At 66.6% G+C, this 24,176-nt stretch overlaps 1 protein-coding gene across 12 annotated transcripts in view; it reads left to right on the top strand.

Moving 5' to 3' along the window:
• The window catches only part of PLEC (plectin), a 62,559-nt gene extending 38,956 nt beyond the window's left edge, over window positions 1-23,603 (top strand). For 11 of the 12 annotated variants that reach the window (XM_059723594.1, XM_059723595.1, XM_059723601.1 and 8 more), the window contains exons 10-33: window positions 156-251; window positions 557-684; window positions 985-1,078; window positions 1,173-1,327; window positions 1,807-2,116; window positions 2,201-2,278; window positions 2,361-2,522; window positions 2,723-2,827; window positions 3,013-3,108; window positions 3,247-3,372; window positions 3,554-3,706; window positions 3,841-3,995; window positions 4,923-5,049; window positions 5,153-5,336; window positions 5,637-5,794; window positions 5,910-6,088; window positions 6,637-6,775; window positions 8,970-9,326; window positions 9,502-9,585; window positions 9,732-9,836; window positions 9,992-10,090; window positions 11,698-15,078; window positions 15,816-22,843; window positions 23,513-23,603. In XM_059723594.1, coding sequence (XP_059579577.1) covers window positions 156-251; window positions 557-684; window positions 985-1,078; window positions 1,173-1,327; window positions 1,807-2,116; window positions 2,201-2,278; window positions 2,361-2,522; window positions 2,723-2,827; window positions 3,013-3,108; window positions 3,247-3,372; window positions 3,554-3,706; window positions 3,841-3,995; window positions 4,923-5,049; window positions 5,153-5,336; window positions 5,637-5,794; window positions 5,910-6,088; window positions 6,637-6,775; window positions 8,970-9,326; window positions 9,502-9,585; window positions 9,732-9,836; window positions 9,992-10,090; window positions 11,698-15,078; window positions 15,816-22,157 — 12,813 coding nt within the window. In that variant the 3' untranslated portion in view covers window positions 22,158-22,843; window positions 23,513-23,603. The remainder of the gene's footprint in view (window positions 1-155; window positions 252-556; window positions 685-984; window positions 1,079-1,172; window positions 1,328-1,806; window positions 2,117-2,200; window positions 2,279-2,360; window positions 2,523-2,722; window positions 2,828-3,012; window positions 3,109-3,246; window positions 3,373-3,553; window positions 3,707-3,840; window positions 3,996-4,922; window positions 5,050-5,152; window positions 5,337-5,636; window positions 5,795-5,909; window positions 6,089-6,636; window positions 6,776-8,969; window positions 9,327-9,501; window positions 9,586-9,731; window positions 9,837-9,991; window positions 10,091-11,697; window positions 15,079-15,815; window positions 22,844-23,512) is intronic. The other variant, XM_059723605.1, reaches the window with a different exon arrangement.
• Window positions 23,604-24,176: the final 573 nt, after the last annotated feature.

The following is a 24,176-nucleotide window of genomic DNA, read 5'->3' as shown; positions in this document are numbered from 1 at the left end:
TCCGCCCTTCCTTCCTGCCCGGCCTGGCACGAGGACGGGGCTGGCCCCCCCCGCGGGCAGGCCTGGGGACCCCGCTGTGCCCGGGGAGGGCCCCGACCCCCAGCTGGGCCACGGGGTGCCCCCCACCCTCTCTAAGCCCCCACTCGTCCCCCCAGATCCTATGGCGCCAGTTCCTGAAGTTCAAGGAGACGGAGCTCCCGGCCAAGGAGGCCGACAAGAACCGCTCCAAGCTCATCTACCAGTCGCTGGAGGTGAGGGCAGCTGCGGGGGTGCCTGCGCCTGCGCCGGGGGTTGGAGCAGCCCCCCCACCATCAGTGCCGCCGGGGCATGTGATGGGCCATGGGGCATCCTGTGACTCTCATTTCATGGCTCGCAGCAGCTCTGGCGTGTGCAGAGCAGCTGGTCCTGCCACGTGCCAGGGCCCCCCTCCCCAGGGTCCCTGCAGCTGCCGGGGGGAAGGGCGGTGCCCCCCTCTCTGATGCCCACGGAGCCCCAGACCCGTGCATGGGGCGGGAGGGGGCCGGGCGCCTGGGTCTGACGGGCTCCCTCGACGCAGGCCGCGGTGCAGTCGGGGCAGCTGAAGGTGCCGCCGGGCTACCACCCACTGGACGTGGAGAAGGAGTGGGGCAAGCTGCATGTCGCCATCCTGGAGCGCGAGAAGCTTCTGCGCGCCGAGTTCGAGAGGTGGGTGCGGGCGGTGCTGGGGCCGCCCCTTTCCCCGTGGCACCGGGCCGGGCGGCTCCTGGCACGTGAGAGCCGAGCGGGGCCGGGTGTCCCCGCCTGCCCCGTCCCACTAATGAAAACCACATGGCGGGTGAGTCACTGCCCCCCCGCTCAGGAAACTGCAGCCCGGAGCCGCGCAGCTGGCTGGGTGCGGCAGTGCCGCGGGCTGTGCCGAGCGCGCCGGGTCCTGCACCGCCAGGCACGGGGGGGGCGCAGGGACAGGGGTGCTGCACGCCGGGGTGACGCCGTGCTGTCCTGCAGGCTCGAGCGGCTGCAGCGCATCGTGAGCAAGCTGCAGATGGAGTCGGGGCTGTGCGAGGAGCAGCTCAACCAGGCCGACACCCTGCTGCAGTCGGTGAGAGCGGGGGCCCGTGCCCCTGGGGCGGGGTGGGGCGGGTCAGGGGGCCACAGCGCAGGCGGGACCCCCTCACGCCCTCCCTCCGGCGCAGGACATCCGGCTGCTGAACGCAGGGAAGCCGGCGCAGAAGACGGCGGAGGTGGAGCGCGACCTGGACAAGGCGGACGGGATGATCCGGCTGCTCTTCAATGACGTGCAGACGCTCAAGGACGGGCGGCACCCGCAGGGCGAGCAGATGTACCGCAGGTACCTGCCCGGGGGCGGGGCCTGGCCGTGCCCACCTGCACTCTGGGGGCGGGGCCTGGGCTGGCCACGCCCCCTCGCTGCCCCGCCCACATCCTGCCCTGGGAGCAGTGCTGAGCCCAGCCCGGCAGCCTCGTGACCCTGCCCTGCCTCTAGCCCTACTCAGCTCCATGCTTTGGACCCGCAGACCCTGAGCCAGTCCGGGGTGGGGCATGGCCCAAGCCACACCCCCTCTGCACCCCTGGGGTGGGGCACAGCCCAAGCCACACCCCCTCAGTGCCCCTGGGGTGGGGCACGGCCCAAGCCACACCCCCTCAGTGCCCCTTGGACTGGGCTTGGCTGCCCCCCTCCCAGGGTCTGACCCCCTCCCCCCTGCCCCGCGTGCCTGCTGCCGAGGCTGTGGCTGCAAGGGGCGCTCGGGACACGTGCGTGGGGGGCGGCTGTGCGCTGACCCGCCCGCCCGCCCGCCCGCCCCCGCGCAGGGTGTACCGCCTGCACGAGCGCCTGGTGGCCATCCGCACCGAGTACAACCTGCGCCTCAAGTCGGGCGCGCCGGCCGTGTCGCAGACCACCGTGGTGCTGACGCAGCGCGGGCGCCCGGAGCTGGACGACGTCACGCTGCGCTACCTGCAGGACCTGCTGGCCTGGGTGGAGGAGAACCAGCGCCGCGTGGACGGGGCCGAGTGGGGCGTGGACCTGCCCACGGTGGAGTCGCAGCTGGGCAGCCACCGCGGCCTGCACCAGTCTGTCGACGAGTTTCGCGCCAAGATCGAGCGGGCGCGCGCCGATGAGGTGACCGGCCCCGCTCCGGCCTGGCGGCACTCGGGTGCAGGGGGTCCCGCCACGTGCTCACCCCCTGCCCCGCTGTGCCCCCAGGCCCAGCTCTCGCCCGGCCCACGCAGTGCCTACCACGACTGCCTGAGCAAGCTGGACCTGCAGTACGCCAAGCTGCTGGTGAGCGTGGGACGCGGGGATGGGGGGGCCTGGGGTGTGGGTGCGGGCGCCACGGCCGCTCACCCCGCCTGTCCCGGCGCAGACGGCGTCCAAGGCGCGGCTGCGGCACCTGGAGAGCCTGCACGGCTTCGTCAGCGCCGCCACCAAGGAGCTGCTGTGGCTGAGCGAGAAGGAGGAGGAGGAGGTGGCCTACGACTGGAGCGACCGCAACCCCAACGTGGCCGCCAAGAAGGACAGCTACTCGGTACTGCCGCCCCCAAACCGCGCCCTGGCGGCTCCTTCGCCGGGCGCGGCGCATCCCCCGTCTTCCTCCCCGTCCCGGGCTCCAAGTGCCTCCCGCGGCCCCCGTGCAGGGCAGGTCCCGGGGGTCTGGGCAGGGGCGGCACGAGGGCGTCGGGTCTGCTCTGCTCGCAGCGCTGACCCCGCTCCCCTGCGCCGCGCCAGGGGCTGATGCGGGAGCTGGAGCTGCGGGAGCGGAAGATCAAGGAGATCCAGAGCACGGGGGACCGGCTGCTGCGCGACGGCCACCCTGCCCGGCAGACCGTGGAGGTGAGCGGGCGCCGGGCTGCAGGGTCACGGGGGCAGCGTGGGGCTGTGCACGGTGTCACGGGGCACTGCTGGGCTCAGGGGCAGCACAGGGCTCGGGGCGGGGGGACATCCTGGGGGCAGAGGGCCATTGCCCCTTGGGGCAGGAGACCCCCGGGCAGGGTGTGACGGCTGGGCTCTCGTCACAGGCCTTCCAGGCGGGCCTGCAGACGCAGTGGAGCTGGATGCTCCAGCTGTGCTGCTGCATCGAGACGCACCTCAAGGAGAACACTGCCTACTTCCAGGTACGCGGGCGGCGCGGGCGCTCTGGGGAGGGGGCATCGCTGCGGTGCAGGGGGTCCGGGGGCCTTGGCTGGGCCCTGCGAGGAGCGGGGAGGCCGCGGCTGACCGCCTGTCCCGCCCCGTCCCGCCCCGCCCCGCAGTTCTTCTCCGACGTGAAGGAGGCCGAGGAGTTCCTGAGGAAGACGCAGGACGGCATGAGGAAGAAGTTCTCGTGCGACCGCACCGTCACCGTGACGCGCCTCGAGGACCTGCTCAAGGACTCGCTCGTGAGTGCCCCCCTCCCCCTCCCCCTGCAGGAGACGGCTCCCAGGTCCCCATCCCCATCCCCGTCCTCATCCCCATCCTCTGTGAGCGCCGGGGCAGACCTGTCCCCATCCCCATCCCCATCCCCATCCCCTGTGAGCGCCGGGGGCCGGCCGGCCCGACTGACCCGTGCTGCCCCCCCAGGATGAGAAGGAGCAGCTGGCCGAGTACAAGGGGCAGCTGGCCGGGCTGGCCAAGCGGGCCAAGGCCATCGTGCAGCTCAAGCCCCGCAGCCCCAGCACCCCCGTGCGGGGCCAGCTGCCCGTCCAGGCCGTCTGCGACTACAAGCAGATGGAGGTGAGCGGGGCAGGGAGGTGCCCTGCGGGACGGGGGGCTCAGGGGCAATGGGGGTATGGGGGCATGGGGCTGGCCATGTGGGGCTGGGGGCTGCGGGGCAGCCAGGCCTGGGCTGACACCGCCTCCGCCCCCAGATCACGGTGCACAAGGGGGACGAGTGTGCCCTGCTCAGCAATGCGCAGCCGGAGAAGTGGAAGGTGCTGAGCCCGGGCGGCGCCGAGGCCGTGGTGCCGTCCGTCTGCTTCCTCATCCCGCCGCCCAACAAGGAGGCGCTGGACGCCGTCAACAGGTGTGTGGTGCGGGGCACAGGGCTCAGCCCCAGGGGTCCCGTCATGCGTTCAGCGGGTGGCAAAGGCTCCCGAGAGGGGACGTGGCGGCAGTCTGCAAACACCTGCGGGGTGGCCGCGGAGACCGGGGAAGCAGCTTTTCTCCCTGCTGCAGCGAGTGGGACGCGGAGCCGGGGCTTCGAGTTGCAGCAAAGGCAGCTTAGATCGGAGCCTGGAAACGGGGCAGCCGGAGAGACGCCAGGGCAGGGGGCTCCAGCACTGGAGGGTCCAAGCATGGGCTGGGCGGGCACTGGCTGGGCAGGATCGAGGCGCAGCGATGCCTCTGCTCTGCTGTGGGGCTTTGCAGGCTTCTGGGCTTTGCTGGTTGCTCCTTGGAGCTGGGAGGGAATTATTTCCCCCTCCTGTTGCTCCAAGTTTCAGGGTTTTTAAGCCCTGGGGATGGGGCTGGGCTGTGCCAATGCTCCTGCTGGCACCGACCCCGCAGGGTCCTGGCAGGAGGGTCTTGGCCCTGCGCTCGGGCTCAGCCCCGCGCTGCACTGGGGCAGGACAGGATTTCCCTCTGCTCAGACTGGTGTACATTGGGGGGTTTCCCTTTCCTCTGCAGCAGGGGCACAGCCTGGGCTGGGCTCTCTGCAGCGCCCGCGACCCCCCGGCAGCAGCAGGATGGTGGCAGCTGCGGCCCCCCTGCATCCCAGGGGCAGGGACGGGGGTGATGCCCGCGGCTGTGTCAGGGGCAACAGCTCCAAAGTCGGGCATGAGTTTGTCTGTGCTGGTCTGGACGGGGCTGATGCTGCAGCTCCCTGCCAGCCCCGTCGCTGGGTGGTGATAGCGATTTCTCTCCGTGCTGTGGCTGGAGGCGCCCGGACTCGTCCTGCCCCGGGGTGACGGGCCCGGCCCAGCCCTGGCTCACATGGCATGTCTCTCCGCAGGCTCGATGTCACCCACCACCAGCTGCTGACGCTGTGGCACCACCTGCACGTGGACATGAAGAGCCTTCTGTCCTGGCAGTACCTGGTCCGTGACATCCAGCAGATCCAGTCCTGGTCCCAGATCACGGTGAGTCTCGCCCGGGGAAGCCCAGGGGTTTGGGGGCACGTGGTGGCACGTGGCATGTGGGACGGGGCTGGGTCCCGCGGAGGCTGAGCGTGCGCTCCCGCAGTTCCGCACCATGTCGGTGGAGGAGCAGCGCCAGGTCCTGCGCAGCCTGGAGACGCACTACCAGGACTTCCTGCGGGACAGCCGGGACGCCCCCAGCTTCCCTCCCGAAGACCGGCAGCTGGTGGAGCAGCAATACAGCGCCTGCACCAACAAGTACCAGCTGTTCCTGCGCGGCCTTGAGAAAGGTACCGGCACCCCCCGCAATCCCCCATGCCCTCTTCAGGGTCCCTTGACCCCCTGCACCCCCAACCCCCACACCTACCGGGTCGGGGCGCTCACTGGGCACCCCTGAGCCCCCCTAGCACCAGGGACCACTCCTGCACCCCCACTCGCCAGCCCTCTCCTGCTAGGGCTGTGCCCCCACCACAGCCCCCGGCACCTGCTGCTGCAGCAGGGCTGCGTCCTCCCCCTGTGCCACCCCCGCCAGGGCCCTGCCCTGGAGACCCCCAGGGCGGTCGGGGGCTGAGCCTTGCCACGGCCCACAGGGGAGCAGGACGAGTCACTGTGCAAGAGCTACATCTCGCAGCTGAAGGACATCCGGCTGCAGCTGGAGGGCTGCGAGTCCCGCACCATCCACCGCATCCGCCTGCCCCTCGAGAAGGACCCAGCCAAGGAGTGCGCCCAGCGCATGAGCGAGCAGCAGGTGGGCACGCGCGCCCGGCCCGGCGCAGCACACGGGGCCTGGCACCCACCACCCTGCAGCTGGGGCTGGGCTGGTGCATGGTGCCATGCCGTGACGGCCGTGCCTCCCCCCACAGCAAATCCACCTGGAGCTGGAGGGCATCCGCAAGAACCTGGACCAGGTGAGCGAGCGGACGGAGAAGGTGCTGGCCCAGCCGGAGCAGGCCAGCTCGGCCCCCGTCCTGCGCTCGGAGCTGGATGTCACGCTGCAGAAGATGGACCAGGTCCACAGCCTCTCCAGCATCTACCTGGAGAAGTGAGTGTCCGGCAGGCCCTGCCGCCAAGCCCGGCCACGGCCACGGCCACGGCCAGGTCAGGGGCAGCTGAGCAGCGCAGGGGCAGCAGGGCCCGTGACACCGTTACCCTGACTGTGCATGTCCCAGTGTTTCCCTGCCCCTGCTTTCCCCGCCGTGGAAATGCAGCACACGCCGGTCTGATAGAGGGGGCGTCTCCCGCTCCCCCAGCCCGGGGAGGCCCCGTTCAGGGCCGTGGGCGCTGGGGGGTGAACAACGTCATGGGGGTGCTCGTGCCTCCCGCTCCTGGGCCGGAGCCAGATCTCCTGTGTGGGGGGGACGGGCTCCATGCTGGCCACCAGCGCGCGGTGGTGCCACCCCCTGCCCTGCTGCCCAGGTGTCTGGAGATGTCCGGCTGGGCTCAGGGCTGCCACCTCCTGGGGCTGCAGCTCGGGCTGGTGCAGGGGCCCGGTTGCACATGGTGCTGGCGTCTCCTGCAGCTCTGGTTTGCTCTGGGGCAGCTGGGCTGCCCCTGCCCCTGCCCGGGAGCTGATCTGTGTCCCCACCGCAGGCTGAAGACCGTCAACCTGGTGATCCGCAGCACGCAGGGGGCGGAGGATCTGGTTCGCAAGTACGAGGAGCAGCTGAAGGATGTGCAGACTGTGCCCGCCGACCTCAAGGAGCTGGAGGCCAGCAAAGCTGAGCTGAAGGTGAGGGTGGGGCTGGTTCCCGCATTGTAAAATCATAGAAACACAGACAACGAGGGCTGGAGGGGGCCTTAGGAGTCATCTAGTCCACCCCCCTGCTCCAAGCAGGACCAGCTACATCATCCCAGCCAGGGCTTTGTCTAGCCAGGCCTTAATCACCTCTAAGGGTGGAGATGCCACCACTTCTCTGGATAGCCTGTTCCAGTGCTTCACCACCCTCTTTGTGAGAGAGTTTTTCCTAATCTCCAACCTCAACTTCCCTTGCTGCAGCTTGAGCCCATTGCTCCTTGTCCTGTATCTGCCCCCACTGAGACCAGCCCAGCCCCATCCTCTGTGCAGCCCCCCTGCAGGGAGGTGAAGGCTGCTATTCAATCCCCCTCGGTCTGCTCTTCTGCAGACCCAATCAGCCCAGTTCCCTCAGCCTCTCCTCACCAGTCCTGTCCCCCAGTCCCCAACCATTTTCATTGCTCTCTGCTGGACTTTCTCCAATGTGTCCACACCCTTTCTGTAGTGGGGGCCCAAAACAGGACACAGGACTCCAGACGTGGCCTCCCCAGTGCCAAATAGAGGGGAGGAATCACTGCCCTCGATCTGCCGGTAACGCTTCTACCGATGCAGCCCAGGATGCCGGTCGCCTTCTTGGCACAAGGGCGCACTGCTGGCTCCTGTCCAGCTTCTCGTCCCCAGTCCCCCCAGGTCCTTTTCTGCAGATCTCTGCCCAGCCCGTCACCCCCAGCCTGCCCCGGTGCAGGGGATTGCTCCTCCTCAGTGCAGGACATTGCACGTGTCCTTGTTGAACCTCATGTGATCCCTTTTGGCTCAATCCTCCTATTAGGCCAGGTCGCTCTGAACCCTAGCCCGACTTCCAGCGTATCTACTGCTCCACCCAGCTTGCCGAGGGTGCTCTCCAGCCCATTTTCCCATTGGGGAGCACCAACCTCCCCAATGTGCCGGGAGCGCTGTGGGGGGGCGGGGAGGTGAAACGGGTGCAGAGGCAACCAGGCCTGCCCGGGGGTGCCGTTCGTCCTGGGCTGCGGAGGTGTCTGCCTCCCTGCGCTGCCCCCTCCCCGTGTACCTGCTTCTGGAGCTGTCCCCTGTGACAGGTGGGCAGGTCTGGGCTCCACAGGTTAAACAGGACGTGGAGACACGAGAGAGGGTCCAGAGGTGGGGACAGTGATCAAGGGCTTGGAAAGCAAGTCCTGGAGGAGAGGCTGAAGGAGCTGGCACGTTCAGCTTGAGGAAAAGACACTTAAGAGGGGACAGAGCCGCGGTCTGCAAGCCCCTGAAGGGCTGCTAGAGAGAAGAGGGGAAGCGCCTTGTCTCTCTGGGTGCAGAGAGGAGGACGCACACTAATGGCTGGAAATTGCAGCAGAGTTGGTTCATGTTGGAGATCAGGAAAAGCTTCTGCACTGTCAGAGTCGTGAGGCCGTGGGAGAGATGCCAGGGAAGGGGGGACTTTCCATCATGGGAGGTGTCAAGGAAAGGATGGATGGGTACTGGGTGCAGGGATGTCTGTGCTCTGCTGTGGGGATGTCCCAGGCTTTGGGGCTGTGCTGGGTGCCCCCTCTCTGCTCCATGCACGGGGGGGGTTAAGCCTCCCCCAGAGATGCTGGGGATGGGGCTGGGCTGTGCCAATGCTCCTGCTGGCACCGACCCTGCAGGGTCCCGGCTGGAGGGTCTTGCCCCGTGCTCGGGCTCAGCCCCACACTACACTGGGGCAGGAAGGGATTTCCCCCCTGCTCAGACTGGTTTGCACTGGGGGGTTTTGCCTTCCTCCATAGCGGGGGCACAGCCTGGGCCTGGGCTCTGCAGCACCCAGGAGCCCCCTGGCAGCAGCAGGATGTTGGCAGCCGCGGCCCCCCTGCATCCCGGGGGCAGGAGCGGGGGCGATGCCTGGGGCTGTGTCAGAGGCGACTGTCGTGTGGCTCCGAGGTCACACACGGGGTTTGCCCGGGGGGTTGGACGGCGCTGATCCTGCGTCGGGCAGGGGCTGGACTGGATGAGACCCCTCAGCCAGCCCCACTGCTGTATGACCTGGTCCAGAGCAGACCTGAGCAGGGCAGGAGGAAGGAGATGGATCCGACGCCTGGGCAGCGGGAGCTGCCGTGAGGGGGCGGGGCGGGGGTCTGGGTGTGCTGGGGGGGGGGGCTGCCCAGCTGTGGTCGTGGCCGTGGCTGACGCTGCCCGTGTGCTGCAGCGGCTGCGGGCGCAAGTGGAGGGGCACCAGCCCCTGTTCAGCACCCTGGAGTCGGATCTGAACAAGGCCAAGGACGTCAACGAGCGCATGCTGCGGGGCCACAGCGAGCGGGACGTGGACCTGGACCGGTACCGGGAGCGCATCCAGCAGCTGCTGGAGCGCTGGCAGGCCATCCTGGCCCAGATCGACGTGCGCCAGCGCGAGCTGGACCAGCTGGGCCGGCAGCTGCGCTACTACCGCGAGAGCTACGACTGGCTCATGCACTGGATCCAGGACGCCAGGCAGCGGCAGGAGCAGATCCAGTCCGTGCCCGTCACGGACAGCAAAGCCGTCCGCGAGCAGCTGCTTCAGGAGAAGGTAGCGCCCGTGCGTGGGTCCGGGGCAGGAGTCGTGCCGTGGGAGGCCGTGGGGGCTGGATCCAGGCCAGCGGTGTTGCTTCTCCTTCGTGCGGCCGTGTCTGCCGCCGCGCGTGTCCAGGCGTGGGCCAGCCCGGAGAGGTGGCTCTGAGCTCACGCCCGGCCTCTTCCCACAGAAACTCTTGGAGGAGAGCGACCAGAACCGGGAGAAGGTGGACGAGTGCCAGCGCTTCGCCAAGCAGTACATCGACGCCATCAAGGTGCGGGAGGCTCTCCTGGGCCGGGCTGGGCCGTGCAGACCACAGCCCCCGCGACCCTGTGCAGGGGCTGCCCAGCATCGGTCCCGGAGCTCGGGCTGGCGCTCTCGGCCCGGGGAGCCCTGACCAGACCTCTTCTGCCTCTGCAGGATTACGAGCTGCAGCTGGTGACCTACAAGGCCCAGGTGGAGCCCGTGGCTTCTCCAGCCAAGAAGCCCAAAGTGCAGTCTGCATCCGACAGCATCATCCAGGAGGTGAGGGCAGAGGGAGCGGGGGGCAGGGCAGGTGCCCGCGGGGCAGCAGCTCTCCGCTGTGCGAGGGGTGGGGGTCAGGGCGCGGTGAGGGGGCTCCGGCGGGCAGGGGTGCAGCACGTCCCGGTCCCCGCTGACCCGTGTCTCGCTGCCGGCAGTATGTGGACATGCGGACGCGCTACAGCGAGCTGACCACGCTCACCAGCCAGTACATCAAGTTCATCACCGAGACGCTGCGACGGCTGGAGGAGGAGGAGGTAGGCGTGCGGCCCGCGGGGGAGGGCCTGGCCGCATCGTTCTCCTTCCATGACGACGAGGAGCATTGTCCATCCCGACCGCCGGCCCCATCACTAACACCAGCCCCGGGCTCTCTAACCCCGCTCCGACATGGGCTTCTGGGGCAAACTTGCTGGCTCGGGGTGCAACAAATTGACCCTCAGGGAGGGGCGGCGGGGCCCGGGCAGGGGCCTGGCCAGGCTCCGCTCTGTGTGGTGTTAGGAGGCACTTCCCAGATACACTTAGTACAGTCAGTGTCTGCCTTTGCATGATGCTGTGCGCGGGGCGTGCCGTGCCGTGCCGTGCCGCGCCGCGCCGCGCCGCGGCGGGATGTGGACTCTGCGTGTGCTGTTCGGGTTACCTGTCTAACTCTTGGTTTCTGCCCTTGGAAGTCGAGCCGCTTTGCCAGTGCTTTGTCTTGGGGGATGTTTGTGTTGGTTGGGATCTAATGGAGGGTAAAAACCAGGATGACTCTGGCACCCTGCACCAGGTACTCCACTCCGCATGCCCCCCACGCCCCGTCTCACCACGCCGCCGCGAGCAGCCTGCGCCCCCCACACCTGCTCACTGCACCGTCTGCCGTGCGTGCGCAGCTGCACCCCTCCGGCCCCGGCCCCGGCCCCGGGCCCCGCAGGACGCTTTCTTGGACTCTCCTCTGAAACGAGGCAGCCCCTCGGGAAGCCCGCCACGGTCAAGGGATGGGAAGTAACTAGCTGGGCTGGGTCTGAGAGCGCAGCCCCCTCCCCGGGCTGGCACGGCCCCGAGGTCACCGAGCACTGCCGTCCGAGCCCGGGTTGGGGTTTGGCCCAGGGGTGCAGGAGGAAGAGCCCCCCAGCTCCGGCCGCCTCCTCCCGCGAGGGCAAGCAGGGCAGAGTCCGGGGAAGTCGCTCCCTCCCCCTTCCCAGTCCCTCCCATGGGGAAACCCCGGCACGCTCTCAGGTGCAGACCCTCCAGTTCCCGGGAAAAGGCCCGGCACGGCCTGCGTGGCCCCCGGCTCCGGCTCCCGGGCTCTCCAGGCTGCCCGGGGCAGACCCCGAGTGCTCCCCCCCAGGCAAAGGGCGCTCTCGCCCGGCTCCCTCTGCCGCTGTGGTCTGGTCTCGCTGGGTTTCTCCTGCTCTTGGCGGTGACGGTGCCTTTCCGCAGCTGCCCCTTTGCTCCCGGGAGCCCCGGGCGGGGGGCAGGCGCGCGGGGGAAGGGGCTCCCCGGACCGCAGTGGGCACGGTGATGGTGCGCAAGCTGCTCGCCCCGTCTCCATCCTCCTCAGGCTTCGCTCTCGCCCCATTCTCTGTCCTGGGTCCGCTGGTTCCCCGCTCCCCGCGCAGCCGCCCGCTTGCTCCATCCCTGTCTCCGCACTGTACTAAGTGAGATACGGTAGTGACGTGTCCCTCTTGTCTGCCGTCCGTCTTCTGGAAGCCAGCATCGCCACCGCTAGCTCTGGGGATGCCCGGGGATCCCCTCCATCCTCATGCCGCATCCCCCCGCGTGGCCCTTCCATGCCTCGGCCGTGCGCGGCCCGGAGCCGTTGGCTGTGCGCGTTGTGATTTCTCTCTCTCCCTTCTCTGTTTTCTCTGCACTCTTTCCCCTCCAGAAAGCGGCCGAGAAGCTGAAGGAGGAGGAGCGGAGGCGGCTGGCGGAGGTGGAGGCACAGCTGGAGAAGCAGAAGCAGCTGGCCGAGGCCCACGCCAAGGCCAAGGCGCAGGCAGAGAAGGAGGCGCGGGAGCTGCAGCTCCGCATGCAGGAAGAGGTGACGCGGCGGGAGGTGGTGGCCGTGGACGCCGAGCACCAGAAGCAAAACATCCAGCAGGAGCTGACGCAGCTCAAGCAGAACTCGGACCAGCAGATCCGGTCCAAGGTGAAGCTGATCGAGGAGGCCGAGCACAGCCGGCAGCGGGTGGAGGAGGAGATCCGCCTCATCCGCCTGCAGCTGGACAGCACGGAGCGGCAGCGGGCCGGCGCCGAGACCGAGCTGCAGGCGCTGCGGGCCCAGGCCGAGGAGGCCGAGCGGCAGAAGCGGCAGGCGCAGGAGGAGGCCGAGCGCCTGCGCAAGCAGGTGAAGGACGAGACGCAGAAGAAGCGGGAGGCGGAGGAGGAGCTGCGGCGCAAGGTGCAGGCCGAGGAGGCCGCGGCCCGCGAGAAGCAGCGAGCCCTGGCCGACCTGGAGCAGCTGCGGCTGCAGGCAGAGGAGGCCGAGCGGCGCATGCGGCAGGCGGAGCTGGAGAAGGAGCGGCAGATCCAGGTGGCGCAGGACGTGGCGCAGAAGAGCGCGGCGGCCGAGCTGCAGAGCAAGCGCCTGAGCTTCGCCGAGAAGACGGCGCAGCTGGAGATGTCGCTGCAGCAGGAGCACAGCGTCGTGACCCAGCTGCAGGAGGAGGCCGAGCGCCTCAAGCGGCAGCAGCTGGACGCCGAGCGCAGCCGCGAGGAGGCGGAGAAGGAGCTGGAGAAGTGGCGGCAGAAGGCCAACGAGGCGCTGCGGCTGCGGCTGCAGGCCGAGGAGGTGGCGCACAAGAAGGCGCTGGCGCAGGAGGAGGCCGAGAAGCAGAAGGAGGACGCGGAGCGCGAGGCGCGCCGGCGGGCCAAGGCGGAGGAGTCGGCCCTGCGGCAGAAGGAGCAGGCCGAGGACGAGCTGGACAAGCAGCGCAAGCTGGCCGAGGGCACGGCCCAGCAGAAGCTGCTGGCCGAGCAGGAGCTGATCCGGCTGAAGGCCGAGATGGAGAACGGGGAGCAGCAGCGCCTGCTCCTGGAGGAGGAGCTGTCCCGCCTCAAGGCCGAGGTGGGCCAGGCGCTGCAGCGGCGCCAGGAGCTGGAGGAGGAGCTGGCCAAGCTGCGGGCCGAGATGGAGGTGCTGCTGCGGAGCAAGGCCAAGGCCGAGGAGGAGTCCCGCTCCTCCAGCCAGGAGTCCAAGCAGCGGCTGGAGGCCGAGGCCGGCAAGCTGCGGGAGCTGGCGGAGGAGGCGGCGCGCCTGCGGGCCCTGTCGGAGGAGGCGGCGCGGCAGCGGCAGCGGGCCGAGGAGGAGGCGGCGCGGCAGCGCGCGGAGGCCGAGCGCATCCTCAAGGAGAAGCTGGCGGCCATCAGCGACGCCTCGCGCCTGAAGACGGAGGCGGAGATCGCCCTGAAGGAGAAGGAGGCGGAGAACGAGCGGCTGCGGCGCCTGGCGGAGGACGAGGCCTACCAGCGCCGGCTCCTGGAGGAGCAGGCGGCCCAGCACAAGCAGGACATCGAGGAGAAGATCGTGCAGCTGCGCAAGGCGTCCGAGTCCGAGCTGGTGCGGCAGAAGGGGCTGGTGGACGAGACGCTGAAGCAGCGCCGCGTGGTGGAGGAGGAGATCCGCCTGCTCAAGGTCCGGTTCGAGCAGACCTCCGCCGGCAAGGCCGACCTGGAGCTGGAGCTGGGCCGCCTCAAGAGCAGCGCGGAGGAGGTCCAGCGCAGCAAGGAGCAGGCCGAGCAGGAGGCCGAGCGGCAGCGGCAGCTGGCGCTGGAGGAGGAGGGCCGCCGGCGCGAGGCCGAGGAGAAGGTCAAGAAGATCCTGGCGGCCGAGCAGGAGGCGGCGCGGCAGCGCAAGGCCGCGCTGGAGGAGCTGGAGCGGCTGCGGGCCAAGGTGGAGGAGGCCAAGCGGCAGAAGGAGCTGTCGGACCGCGAGGCGGAGCGGCAGATCCAGCTGGCGCAGGAGGCGGCGCAGCGGCGCATCGAGGCCGAGGAGGCGGCGCACGTGGCGGCCGTGCAGCAGAAGGAGCAGGAGCTGCAGCAGACGCGGCGCCAGGAGCAGAGCGCCCTCGACCGCCTGCGCCAGGAGGCCCAGCGGGCCAAGGCGGCGGCCGAGGCGGCGGAGCGGGCGCGGGCCCGGGCCGAGCAGGACGCCGGCCTGTCCCGGCAGCAGGTGGAGGAGGCCGAGCGGCTGAAGCAGCGCGCCGAGGAGGAGGCGCAGGCCAAGGCGCAGGCGCAGGCGGACGCGGAGAAGCTGCGCAAGGAGGCGGAGCTGGAGGCGGCCAAGCAGGCCCAGGCGGAGCAGGCGGCGCTGCGGCAGAAGCAGCTGGCGGACGCGGAGATGGAGAAGCACAAGCGGTTCGCCGAGCAGACGCTGCGGCAGAAGGCGCAGGTGGAGCAGGAGCTGGCCAAGGTCAAGCTGCAGCTGGAGGAGACGGACCACCAGAAGGGCATCCTGGACGAGGAGCTGCAGCGGCTGAAGGAGGAGGTGACGGAGGCCACGCGGCAGCGGGCGCAGGCGGAGGAGGAGCTGCTCAAGGTGCGGGTGCAGATGGAGGAGCTGGTCAAGCTCAAGAACCGCATCGAGCAGGAGAACAAGCTGCTGATCCTCAAGGACAAGGACAACACGCAGAAGGTCCTGGCCGAGGAGGCCGAGAAGATGCGGCAGGTGGCCGAGGAGGCCGCGCGCCTGAGCGTGGAGGCGCAGGAGGCCGCGCGCCTGCGGCAGCTGGCCGAGGAGGACCTGGCGCAGCAGCGGGCGCTGGCCGAGAAGATGCTGAAGGAGAAGATGCAGGCCGTGCAGGAGGCCACGCGGCTCCGGGCCGAGGCCGAGATGCTGCAGAAGCAGAAGGACCTGGCGCAGGAGCACGCCAAGAAGCTGCAGGAGGACAAGGAGCAGATGGAGCAGCGCCTGGTGGAGGAGACCGAGGGCTTCCAGAAGACCCTGGAGGCCGAGCGCCGGCGGCAGCTGGAGATCTCGGCCGAGGCCGAGCGCCTCAAGCTGCACGTGACGGAGATGGGCCTGGCCAAGGACAAGGCCGAGGAGGACGCCAAGCGCTTCCGCAGGCAGGCGGAGGAGATCAGCGAGAAGCTGCACCAGACCGAGCTGGCCACTCGCGAGAAGGTGACGCTGGTGCAGACGCTGGAGATCCAGCGGCACCAGAGCGACCAGGAGGCCGACAAGCTGCGCAGAGCCATCGCCGACCTGGAGCGGGAGAAGGAGAAGCTCAAGCAGGAGGCGGAGCAGCTGCAGCACCGCTCGGAAGAGGTACCCTTCCCGCGGCCCCTTCCCCGCGCGGGTCAGTCTCCGCGGGGTGGCTCTCCGCTCCAGCGTCCCGCGCTGTCCCCTGGACAGCCGGCGTGGAGCTCCCCCGACCACCCCCACAGCCACGTGGCCCGTTGCATGTGCGCCCCGGCCCTGCTGCGTCCCCACAGGGTGCTCACAGCTCTCGCTCCCCCGTCCGTAGGGCGAGCATTGCGAGGGGAGGTTGTTTGGAGGCCCCGGGGACTTAGGGGTAGGTACCCAGTGTCCGAGCGTCCTCCGGGTTCAGCCCCTCTCCCTTGCGGCTCGTTCCTCGCTGCAAAAAACAAAAAACACAACGAACCGCAGCACGCAGTCAGGTATCCCCGCCTGGTCCCGGAGGGGGGCATCCTCCTTCGCTGGCCCGCGTGGGACCAACAGTGGCCCCGGGACCCGTAGCAGGATGGGATCAGCTTTCTTGCCATGTGCCCTCCCCTCCTTGTTCAATCCTGGCACGGGTCGCAGCCGTGCCCTCCCCACCCCCATCACCACTAACGCTGTGCGTCCAGCGGCGAGGAGCCGGCTGCTTCACTAACGCGCGCCCCTGGGCTGCCCCTAACCCAGCGCTGCCTCGACCCCGTCAGGCTCTCAGCCAGCACCGCCCCCCGCCAGCTAACGACCGGCCCCGCGTGCCCCGCGCTGCTTTGCCTCCGTGCGCGGTTGCCCGGGCTCCGTCTAATGGTCCCGTTTTGTCCCCGCTCCAGATGCAGCACGCCCAGCGCGAGCAGCTCCGGCACGAGACGCAGGTCCTGCAGCAGACCTTCCTCACGGAGAAGGACACCCTGCTGCAGAAGGAGCATTTCATCGAGGAGGAGAAGGCCAAGCTGGAGAAGCTCTTCAAGGACGAGGTGGACAAGGCCCAGCAGCTGAAGGCCGAGCAGGAGCGGCAGCAGCAGCAGATGGAGCAGGAGAAGCAGGAGCTGGGCGCCAGGCTGGACGCGGCCAAGAAGAAGCAGAAGGAGGCGGAGGAGAGCGTCCGCCGCAAGCAGGAGGAGCTGCAGCAGCTGGAGGCGCAGCGGCAGCAACAGGAGAAGCTCCTGGAAGAAGAAAACAAGAAGCTGAGGGACAAACTGGAGCAGCTGCAAGAGGAGCACCGGGCGGCTCTGGCGCAGACGCGGGAGATCATGATCCAGACTGACGACCTCCCTGAGGAAACCCTGATTTCGGTGACACCGGCGGCTCCGACCAAAGCCGTGCCGAATGGCAGAGACGTCCTAGACGGGCTGGCCCCGAACGGGGAGCCGGAGTTCGCCTTCGAAGGCATCCGGCAGAAGGTGCCTGCAGAGAAGCTGGCAGAGGCTGGCATCCTGAGCCAGGAGAGCTTGGACAAGCTGGTGCAGGGCATGGTGACGGTCGAAGAGCTCGCGCAGAGGGAGGACGTCAAGAGATACCTGCAGGGCCAGAGCAGCGTTGCCGGCCTGCTCGTTAAACCCACCAACGAGAAGGTGAGCATCTACGAGGCCATGAAGAAAAAGTTCCTCAGCCCAGGCACAGCGCTCATCCTCCTGGAAGCTCAAGCTGCCTCCGGCTTCATCATCGACCCCGTGAGAAACAAGAGGCTGTCTGTAAACGAGGCTGTGAAAGAAGGAGTGATCGGGCCGGAGCTGCACAATAAAATGTTGTCTGCCGAGAGGGCCGTGACCGGCTACCGCGACCCCTACACCGGAGACAAGATCTCCCTCTTCCAGGCCATGAAGAAAGACCTCATCGTCAAGGACCACGGCATCCGCCTGCTGGAGGCCCAGATCGCCACCGGCGGCATCATCGACCCGGTGCACAGCCACCGCCTGCCCGTGGAAACTGCCTACAAGCGGGGCTACTTCGACCAGGAGATGAACCAGGTCCTCACAGACCCCAGCGACGACACCAAGGGCTTCTTCGACCCCAACACCCAGGAGAACCTCACCTACATGCAGCTGATGGAGAGATGCACGACCGACCCCGAGACCGGCCTCTGCCTCTTGCCCCTGACCGACCAAGCGGCCAAGGGGCGGGAGCTGGCTTACACCGATAAGGAAGCCAAGGATGTCTTCAAGAAAGCCACCGTGTCGGCGCCCTTCGGCAGGTTCCAGGGGAAGACGGTGACCATCTGGGAGATCATCAACTCCGAGTACTTCACCGAGGAGCAGCGCCGCAACCTGATCCAGCAGTACAGGACTGGCAAGATCACCGTGGAGAAGATCATCAAGATCGTCATCACCGTGGTGGAGGAGGGCGAGAAGAAGAGCCAGATGTGCTTCGAAGGGCTCCGGGCCCCCGTGCCGGCGGCCGAGCTGCTGGAGAGCAAGATCATCAACAAGGATCTCTACAACGAGCTGCACCAGGGGAAGAAGGCTGTGAAGGACGTGGCAGACACGGATGCCGTCAGACGGTACCTGCGGGGCACCGACGCCATCGCTGGTGTCCTGGTGGAGTCGACGGGCCAAAAGTTCACCTTCTACGATGCCCTGAAGAAAAACCTGCTGAAGCCGGAGGTTGCCCTGCCGCTGCTGGAAGCCCAGGCGGGCAGCGGGTACATCATCGACCCCGTGAAGAACCAGAAGTTCACCGTGGATGAGGCCGTGAAGGCCGGGACCGTGGGGCCCGAGTTCCACGAGAAGCTGCTGTCGGCGGAGAAGGCGGTGACGGGCTACAAGGATCCGTACACCGGGCAGACCGTGTCCCTGTTCCAGGCGCTGAAGAAAGGCCTCATCCCCAGCGATCATGGCATCCGCTTGCTGGATGTCCAGCTCGCCACCGGCGGCATTGTCGACCCTGTGAACAGCCACCGCCTCCCGCTCGATGTGGCTTCGAAGCGGGGCCACTTCAGCGAGGAGATGAGCAAGACCCTGGCCACCCCCAGCAGTGACACCAAAGCCTTCTATGACCCCAGCACCCAAGAAAGCCTCACCTACGCCCAGCTGCAGAAGAAGTGCCGGCAGGACAAGCAGACCGGCCTCTACTTGCTGCCCCTCTCTGACCAAGCCATCCAGGCCCAGCAGGAGGAGGTCTATACGGACAGCCAGACCAAGGAGTCCTTTGACAAGGCAACCCTTGAGGTCCCAACGGGTGCCCTGAAGGGCAGGACTGTGACCATCTGGGAGCTGATCCACTCCGAGTACTTCACTGAGGAGCAACGGAGAGAGCTGCTCCGGCAGTACAAGACGGGCAAGGTCACTATTGAGAAGATCATCAAGATCATGATCACCATCATCGAGGAGACTGAGACCAAGAAGCAGGAGAAGCTGACCTTCAGTGGCCTCCGGGCACCCGTGCCTGCCAGCGAGCTGGTGGAGTCCCGGGTCCTCAGCAAAACCCAGTACGAGCAGCTCAAGGAAGGCAAGAAGTCAGTGAAAGACCTCTCGGACACGGAGGCGTTGAGGAGATACCTGCAGGGCAGCGACTGCATCGCCGGCATCTACGTGGAAGAGACCAAGGAGAAGCTGAACATCTACGAGGCCATGAAGAGGAACCTGCTGCGGCCAGGCACGGCCATCACCCTCCTGGAGGCACAGGCAGCCACCGGCTTCATGATCGACCCCGTAAGGAACCAGAAGCTGTATGTCAACGAGGCGGTGAAGGCAGGCATCGTGGGTCCTGAGCTGCACGAGAAGCTGCTCTCCTCTGAGAAGGCGGTCACGGGGTACAAGGACCCCTACTCTGGGAACACCATCTCTCTCTTCGAAGCCATGAAGAAAGGCCTCATCCTGAAGGACCACGGCATCCGCCTGCTGGAGGCCCAGATCGCCACCGGCGGCATCATCGACCCGGTGCACAGCCACCGCCTGCCCGTGGAGGTGGCCTACAAGCGGGGCTACTTCGACCAGGAGATGAACCAGATCCTCTCAGACCCCAGCGACGACACCAAGGGCTTCTTCGACCCCAACACCCAGGAGAACCTCACCTACGCGCAGCTGAAGGAGCGGTGCATTGAGGACCCCGAGACCGGCCTCATCCTCTTCCCCCTGAAGAAGGCAGAGATGCCCACCGTGGTGGAGAAGACCCAGATCTACACCGAGGCAGAGACCCGGAAGGTGTTTGAGGACACGCAGGTTGACATCCCTGTGGGCGACCTGGCAGGCTCGTCCATGTCCCTGTGGGAGATCATGAACTCGGACCTCATCCCCGAGGTGCAGCGCAAGCAGCTGCTCGAGGACTTCCGCTCCGGCAAGGTGACCAAGGAGCGCATGATCATCATCATCATCGAGATCATCGAGAAGACTGAGATCATCCGGCAGCAGGACTGGACCTCCTACGATTACGTCCGGCGCCGCATCACTGCTGATGAGCTCTACGAGGCCAGGATCATCTCCCTGGAGGTGTACAATCTGCTGAAGCAGGGCTCCAAAACCATCCGGGAGATCCTGGAGATTGAGACCACCTGGAAATACCTCTACGGGACGGGCTGCGTGGCTGGCATCTACATCCCTGCCACCAAGCAGAAGCTCACCGCCTACCAGGCCCTGAAGAAAGGGCTGATCAGCACCGAGGTGGCCCGGTCCCTGCTGGAGGCCCAGGCTGCCACCGGCTTCGTGATCGACCCCATCAAGAATGAAATGCTGACCGTGGACGAAGCGGTTAGGAAAGGCGTGGTGGGGCCAGAAATGCACGACCGGCTTCTGTCTGCAGAGAGGGCAGTGACCGGCTACCGAGACCCTTACAGCGAGCAGAAGATCTCCCTCTTCCAAGCCATGAAGAAGGACCTGATCCCCGAGGAGGAAGCTCTCAAGCTGCTGGACGCCCAGCTGGCCACGGGCGGCATCATAGACCCGCGCTATGGCTTCCACCTGCCCTTGGAGGTCGCCTACCAGCGCGGCTACCTGAACAAGGACACGCACGACATGCTGTCCGAGCCCAGCGAGGTCTGCAGCTACGTGGACCCCTCCACGGACGAGAAGCTCAGCTACACACAGCTCCTGAAGCGCTGCAGGAAGGACGAGAACAACAACCTGCTGCTGCTGCCCCTCTGCGACACCCGCAAACTGACCTTCCGGGGCCTGAGGAAGCAGATCTCGGTGGAGGAGCTGGTGCGGTCCCAGGTGATGGACGAAGTCACGGCTCAGCGCCTCCAGCAAGGCCTGACTTCCATCGAAGAGGTCTCCAAACACATCAAGAAGTTCTTGGAGGGCACCAGCTGCATCGCCGGGGTCTTTGTGGACTCCACCAAGGAGAGGCTGTCTGTGTACCAGGCCATGAAGAAGGGCATCATCAGGCCGGGCACGGCTTTTGAGCTGCTGGAGGCACAGGCCGCCACGGGCTATGTGATCGACCCCATCAAGGGCCTCAAGCTGACCGTGGAAGAGGCTGTGCGCATGGGCATTGTGGGCCCAGAGTTCAAGGACAAGCTGCTGTCTGCCGAGAGGGCAGTGACCGGCTACAAAGACCCCTACTCCGGCAAGCTCATCTCCCTTTTCCAAGCCATGAAGAAGGGCTTGATCCTGAAGGATCACGGGATCCGCTTGCTCGAGGCCCAGATTGCAACAGGAGGCATCATTGACCCGGAGGAAAGCCATCGACTGCCCGTAGAGATGGCCTACAAGAGGGGCCTGTTCGACGAGGAAATGAATGAGATCCTGCTGGACCCCAGCGACGACACCAAGGGCTTCTTTGACCCCAACACAGAGGAGAACCTGACCTACCTGCAGCTCATGGAGCGGTGCATCACCGACCCCGAGACAAGCCTGTGTCTGCTGCCTCTGAAGGAGAAGAAGCGGGAGAGAAAGACCTCCTCCAAGTCCTCCGTCCGCAAGCGCCGGGTGGTGATTGTGGACCCAGAGACTGGGAAGGAGATGTCCGTTTACGAAGCCTATCGCAAGGGCCTCATCGACCACCAGACCTACCTGGAGCTGTCGGAGCAGGAGTGCGAGTGGGAGGAGATCACCATCTCCTCCTCCGACGGGGTGGTCAAGTCCATGATCATCGACCGGCGGTCGGGGCGGCAGTATGACATCGACGACGCTATCGGAAAGGGCCTGATCGACCAGTCCGCCCTCGACCAGTACCGCGCCGGCACCCTCTCCATCACAGAGTTTGCAGACATGCTCTCCGGCAACATGAGCGGCTTCCGGTCAAGATCTTCCTCCGTGGGCTCCTCGTCTTCCTACCCCATTAGCCCCGCCACGGTAAGAACCCAGCTGTCATCATGGAGCGACCCGACGGAGGAGACGGGTCCAGTCGCTGGCATCCTGGACACGGACACCCTGGAGAAAGTGTCCATCACAGAAGCCATGCACCGCAACCTTGTGGACAACATCACCGGCCAGCGGCTGCTGGAAGCCCAAGCCTGCACCGGCGGCATCGTCGACCCCAACACTGGGCAGAAGTTCTCCGTGACTGATGCCGTCAACAAGGGGCTGGTGGACAAGATCATGGTGGACAGGATCAACCTTGCCCAGAAAGCCTTCTACGGCTTCGAGGATCCAAGAACCAAGACCAAGATGTCGGCGGCGCAGGCCTTGAAGAAGGGCTGGCTGTACTACGAGGCTGGGCAGCGCTTCCTGGAAGTGCAGTACCTGACGGGCGGGCTGATCGAGCCCGACGTCTCGGGCCGGGTCTTGCTGGACGATGCCTTGCAGAAGGGCACCATCGATGCGCGCACGGCCCAGAAGCTGCGGGACGTCAACACCTACTCCAAGTATCTCACCTGCCCCAAGACCAAGCTCAAGATCTCCTACAAGGACGCCATGGACAGGAGCATGGTGGAGGAGGGGACGGGCCTGCGCCTGCTGGAAGCTTCCTCCCAGTCCAGCAAAGGCTACTACAGCCCCTACAATGTCAGCGGCTCCGGCTCCACCTCCGGCTCTAGGTCAGGCTCTCGAACAGGATCCAGGCCAGGCTCCAGGCGAGGGAGCTTTGATGCCACCGGCACCGGCTCCGGCTTCTCCATGACCTTCTCGTCGTCCTCCTACTCTTCCTCCAGCTACGGGCGCAGATACACGTCGGGTCCCGAGAGCGCCGTGGATGCAGCTGACGTGGCTCTTGCCTTGTCCGGCCTAAGCGGGAGCTGTGGATGGGAAGCAGGCAGGAAGCTTTCTGGACTGCAGGGGCCAGCGCTCAGCGTGGCATAAGGCCCCCTCCCTCCGGCTCCCCAGACCCCGGCTGAGGAGCTTCCCAGCTGTCCTGCTCTGCATGTGATAAAGCTACCGGCTAATCCTCCTACTCTTATTTTTTTAATTTTTAAACTCCATTTCTCTTCCAAAGCAGTGCCTAAAGTTTAACCAAAAAGACTCGACTAATATATATTAATATATATGATTGTTCTGACAGTATTTGTATATTGCGAGACGAGAGAGAGAACACACTACCCTCCCAGCCCAGCCAGCCCGGAGCTCGCTTCTGTCTGGAGCGTCCGCAGAGAAGACGCCAGCTCCCGCCCGGCAGGGCCCACGCCAGCTGGCCGCGGCAGGCCAGACCCAGCGCCGCGCCGCAGTTTCAATCCTAACCACCCAGTGACTTTTGTATTAACTCTGCCGGCTTCACCCCCTGCCGCCCCGGAGGAGGAGACGACGCTGTCCCACGCTCTTAGACCTGCGCCCTCCTGCGCTCCGTGAGCCAGGGAGAGGCCGACCGTGCCCTTGGACTCAGCCGCCCCACGGCCTCCACCAGCCCCGGACATTCAGACACCCGTGCGCCCGCTCTGGATCCCTTTCTGGCCCGTGGCAAGGCAAGGGAGGGGGCCGCTCTCTGTCCAGACCTGCCCCCCTCCCACGACCTCGGCTTTGCCCCCAGCCACGGCGGACTCGGCGCTCAGACTGTAAGTGCATGCCGGGCGATGGCCATGCTTTCGCAGAGCCTGCTGCCGTGTGGATGGACCTGCCTGCCTGCCTGCCTCTCTCTGCAGCCCGGCTTCGGCCTCCGAGAGGTTTTCCTTTGCCTCCTCCGGCCTGCTTGTTTGCTCTGACCCGCTCCGTTGCGCTTTGCTTTCTCTGCCCAAATCACTCGGGGAATCTTACGTTGCCGTGCGTGGCTGTTCGGCGGCGGCGATGCCTGCATGTGTGTCCGTCTGTCCGTCCGTCCGTCCGTCCGTCTGTCTGTCTGTGTATCTGGGAAGTGCCCTGTACCAGGTTGATTTCTTAGACTGATCAGACCAATGCATCGGCAGGCATCTGTCCGTGCTCTGCTGGCCCCGGGCCACGACCAGCAGCCCCGGTCTCCGCACCTGGGTCCCGGTGCCAGCTGGGACGGGAGCCTGTTGGCTAAGTGGGGTCTTGCCAGACGTCTTAAATTGGACCCAAAGGCGAGAGGCTTTGTAGGAGGTGTCGTTTTCACGGCGTGGTCTCTCCCCTCAGGGTGGGTCGTAGCACAGCGCAGCCGCATGGAAGTGCCGACTTTTTATTTTAAACTCCATATCTCTTCTTCTCCTTCCTCCCCTTGAGTTGCCCTCCCCCCCGTCACCCGTAATAATACACTCTCTCTCTGTCAGACGTCTTGTTCCAGTCCCAGAGAAGTCCCCGTGCCACTGGGAGAGTTGCTTAGCTGGGTCTCTGACGTTAGCAAGACGTGGATCAGTTCAAGGGGAGCCCTGGATGCAGCAGCTCCGCCGCTGTACTCCTGCGCACAGGTAACCACCTCTTCCGAGTCTGTCTGGAGACCAGGCGCTCCACCGCGGCGGGCTGGGGTTTCAGTTGAAAGCGGCGCTCTCCGGACTTCGCGGCACTGCGCGGGCAGCAGGGGTGGAAGCAGGGTTTGCAGACGCAGGGCTTGCAGATGCAGACGCAGACGCGGTCCTGCCACGCGGCCTGGGCAGCGGACATTGTTCTGCTCTCGGCAGGGCTGGGGGTAAAGGAGCCGGGGGAAGCTCTCCCGGGGCCCTGAGGTGCCTGCTCGGTGGCCCCAGCTTTGGGGTAATTCCTGCCTTGTCTCCAGGGTTATCTGTTTGGAGCCGGGGAAGGGGGGCGCGCTGGGCGGGAGGGAGGGCTGCCGGCAGCACAGGGCGGGGGCGTGGGCGTGGGGGGGGCAGCTCCTTGGCTCTTGCTGGTGGCTTCATCTCATGAACCGACCGATCGTCCTGGCTCATCCCATCTTCTTCCTTTTGTTCACTTTGTTTTAGCGTCGCTGGATGTCCATTTCCACCTCCCTCACCGCTG

This window comes from Alligator mississippiensis, chromosome 3 (genome assembly GCF_030867095.1).
Source record: "Alligator mississippiensis isolate rAllMis1 chromosome 3, rAllMis1, whole genome shotgun sequence".
NCBI lineage: Eukaryota > Metazoa > Chordata > Crocodylia > Alligatoridae > Alligator > Alligator mississippiensis.
This window is presented reverse-complemented; position numbering and strand designations above follow the sequence as displayed.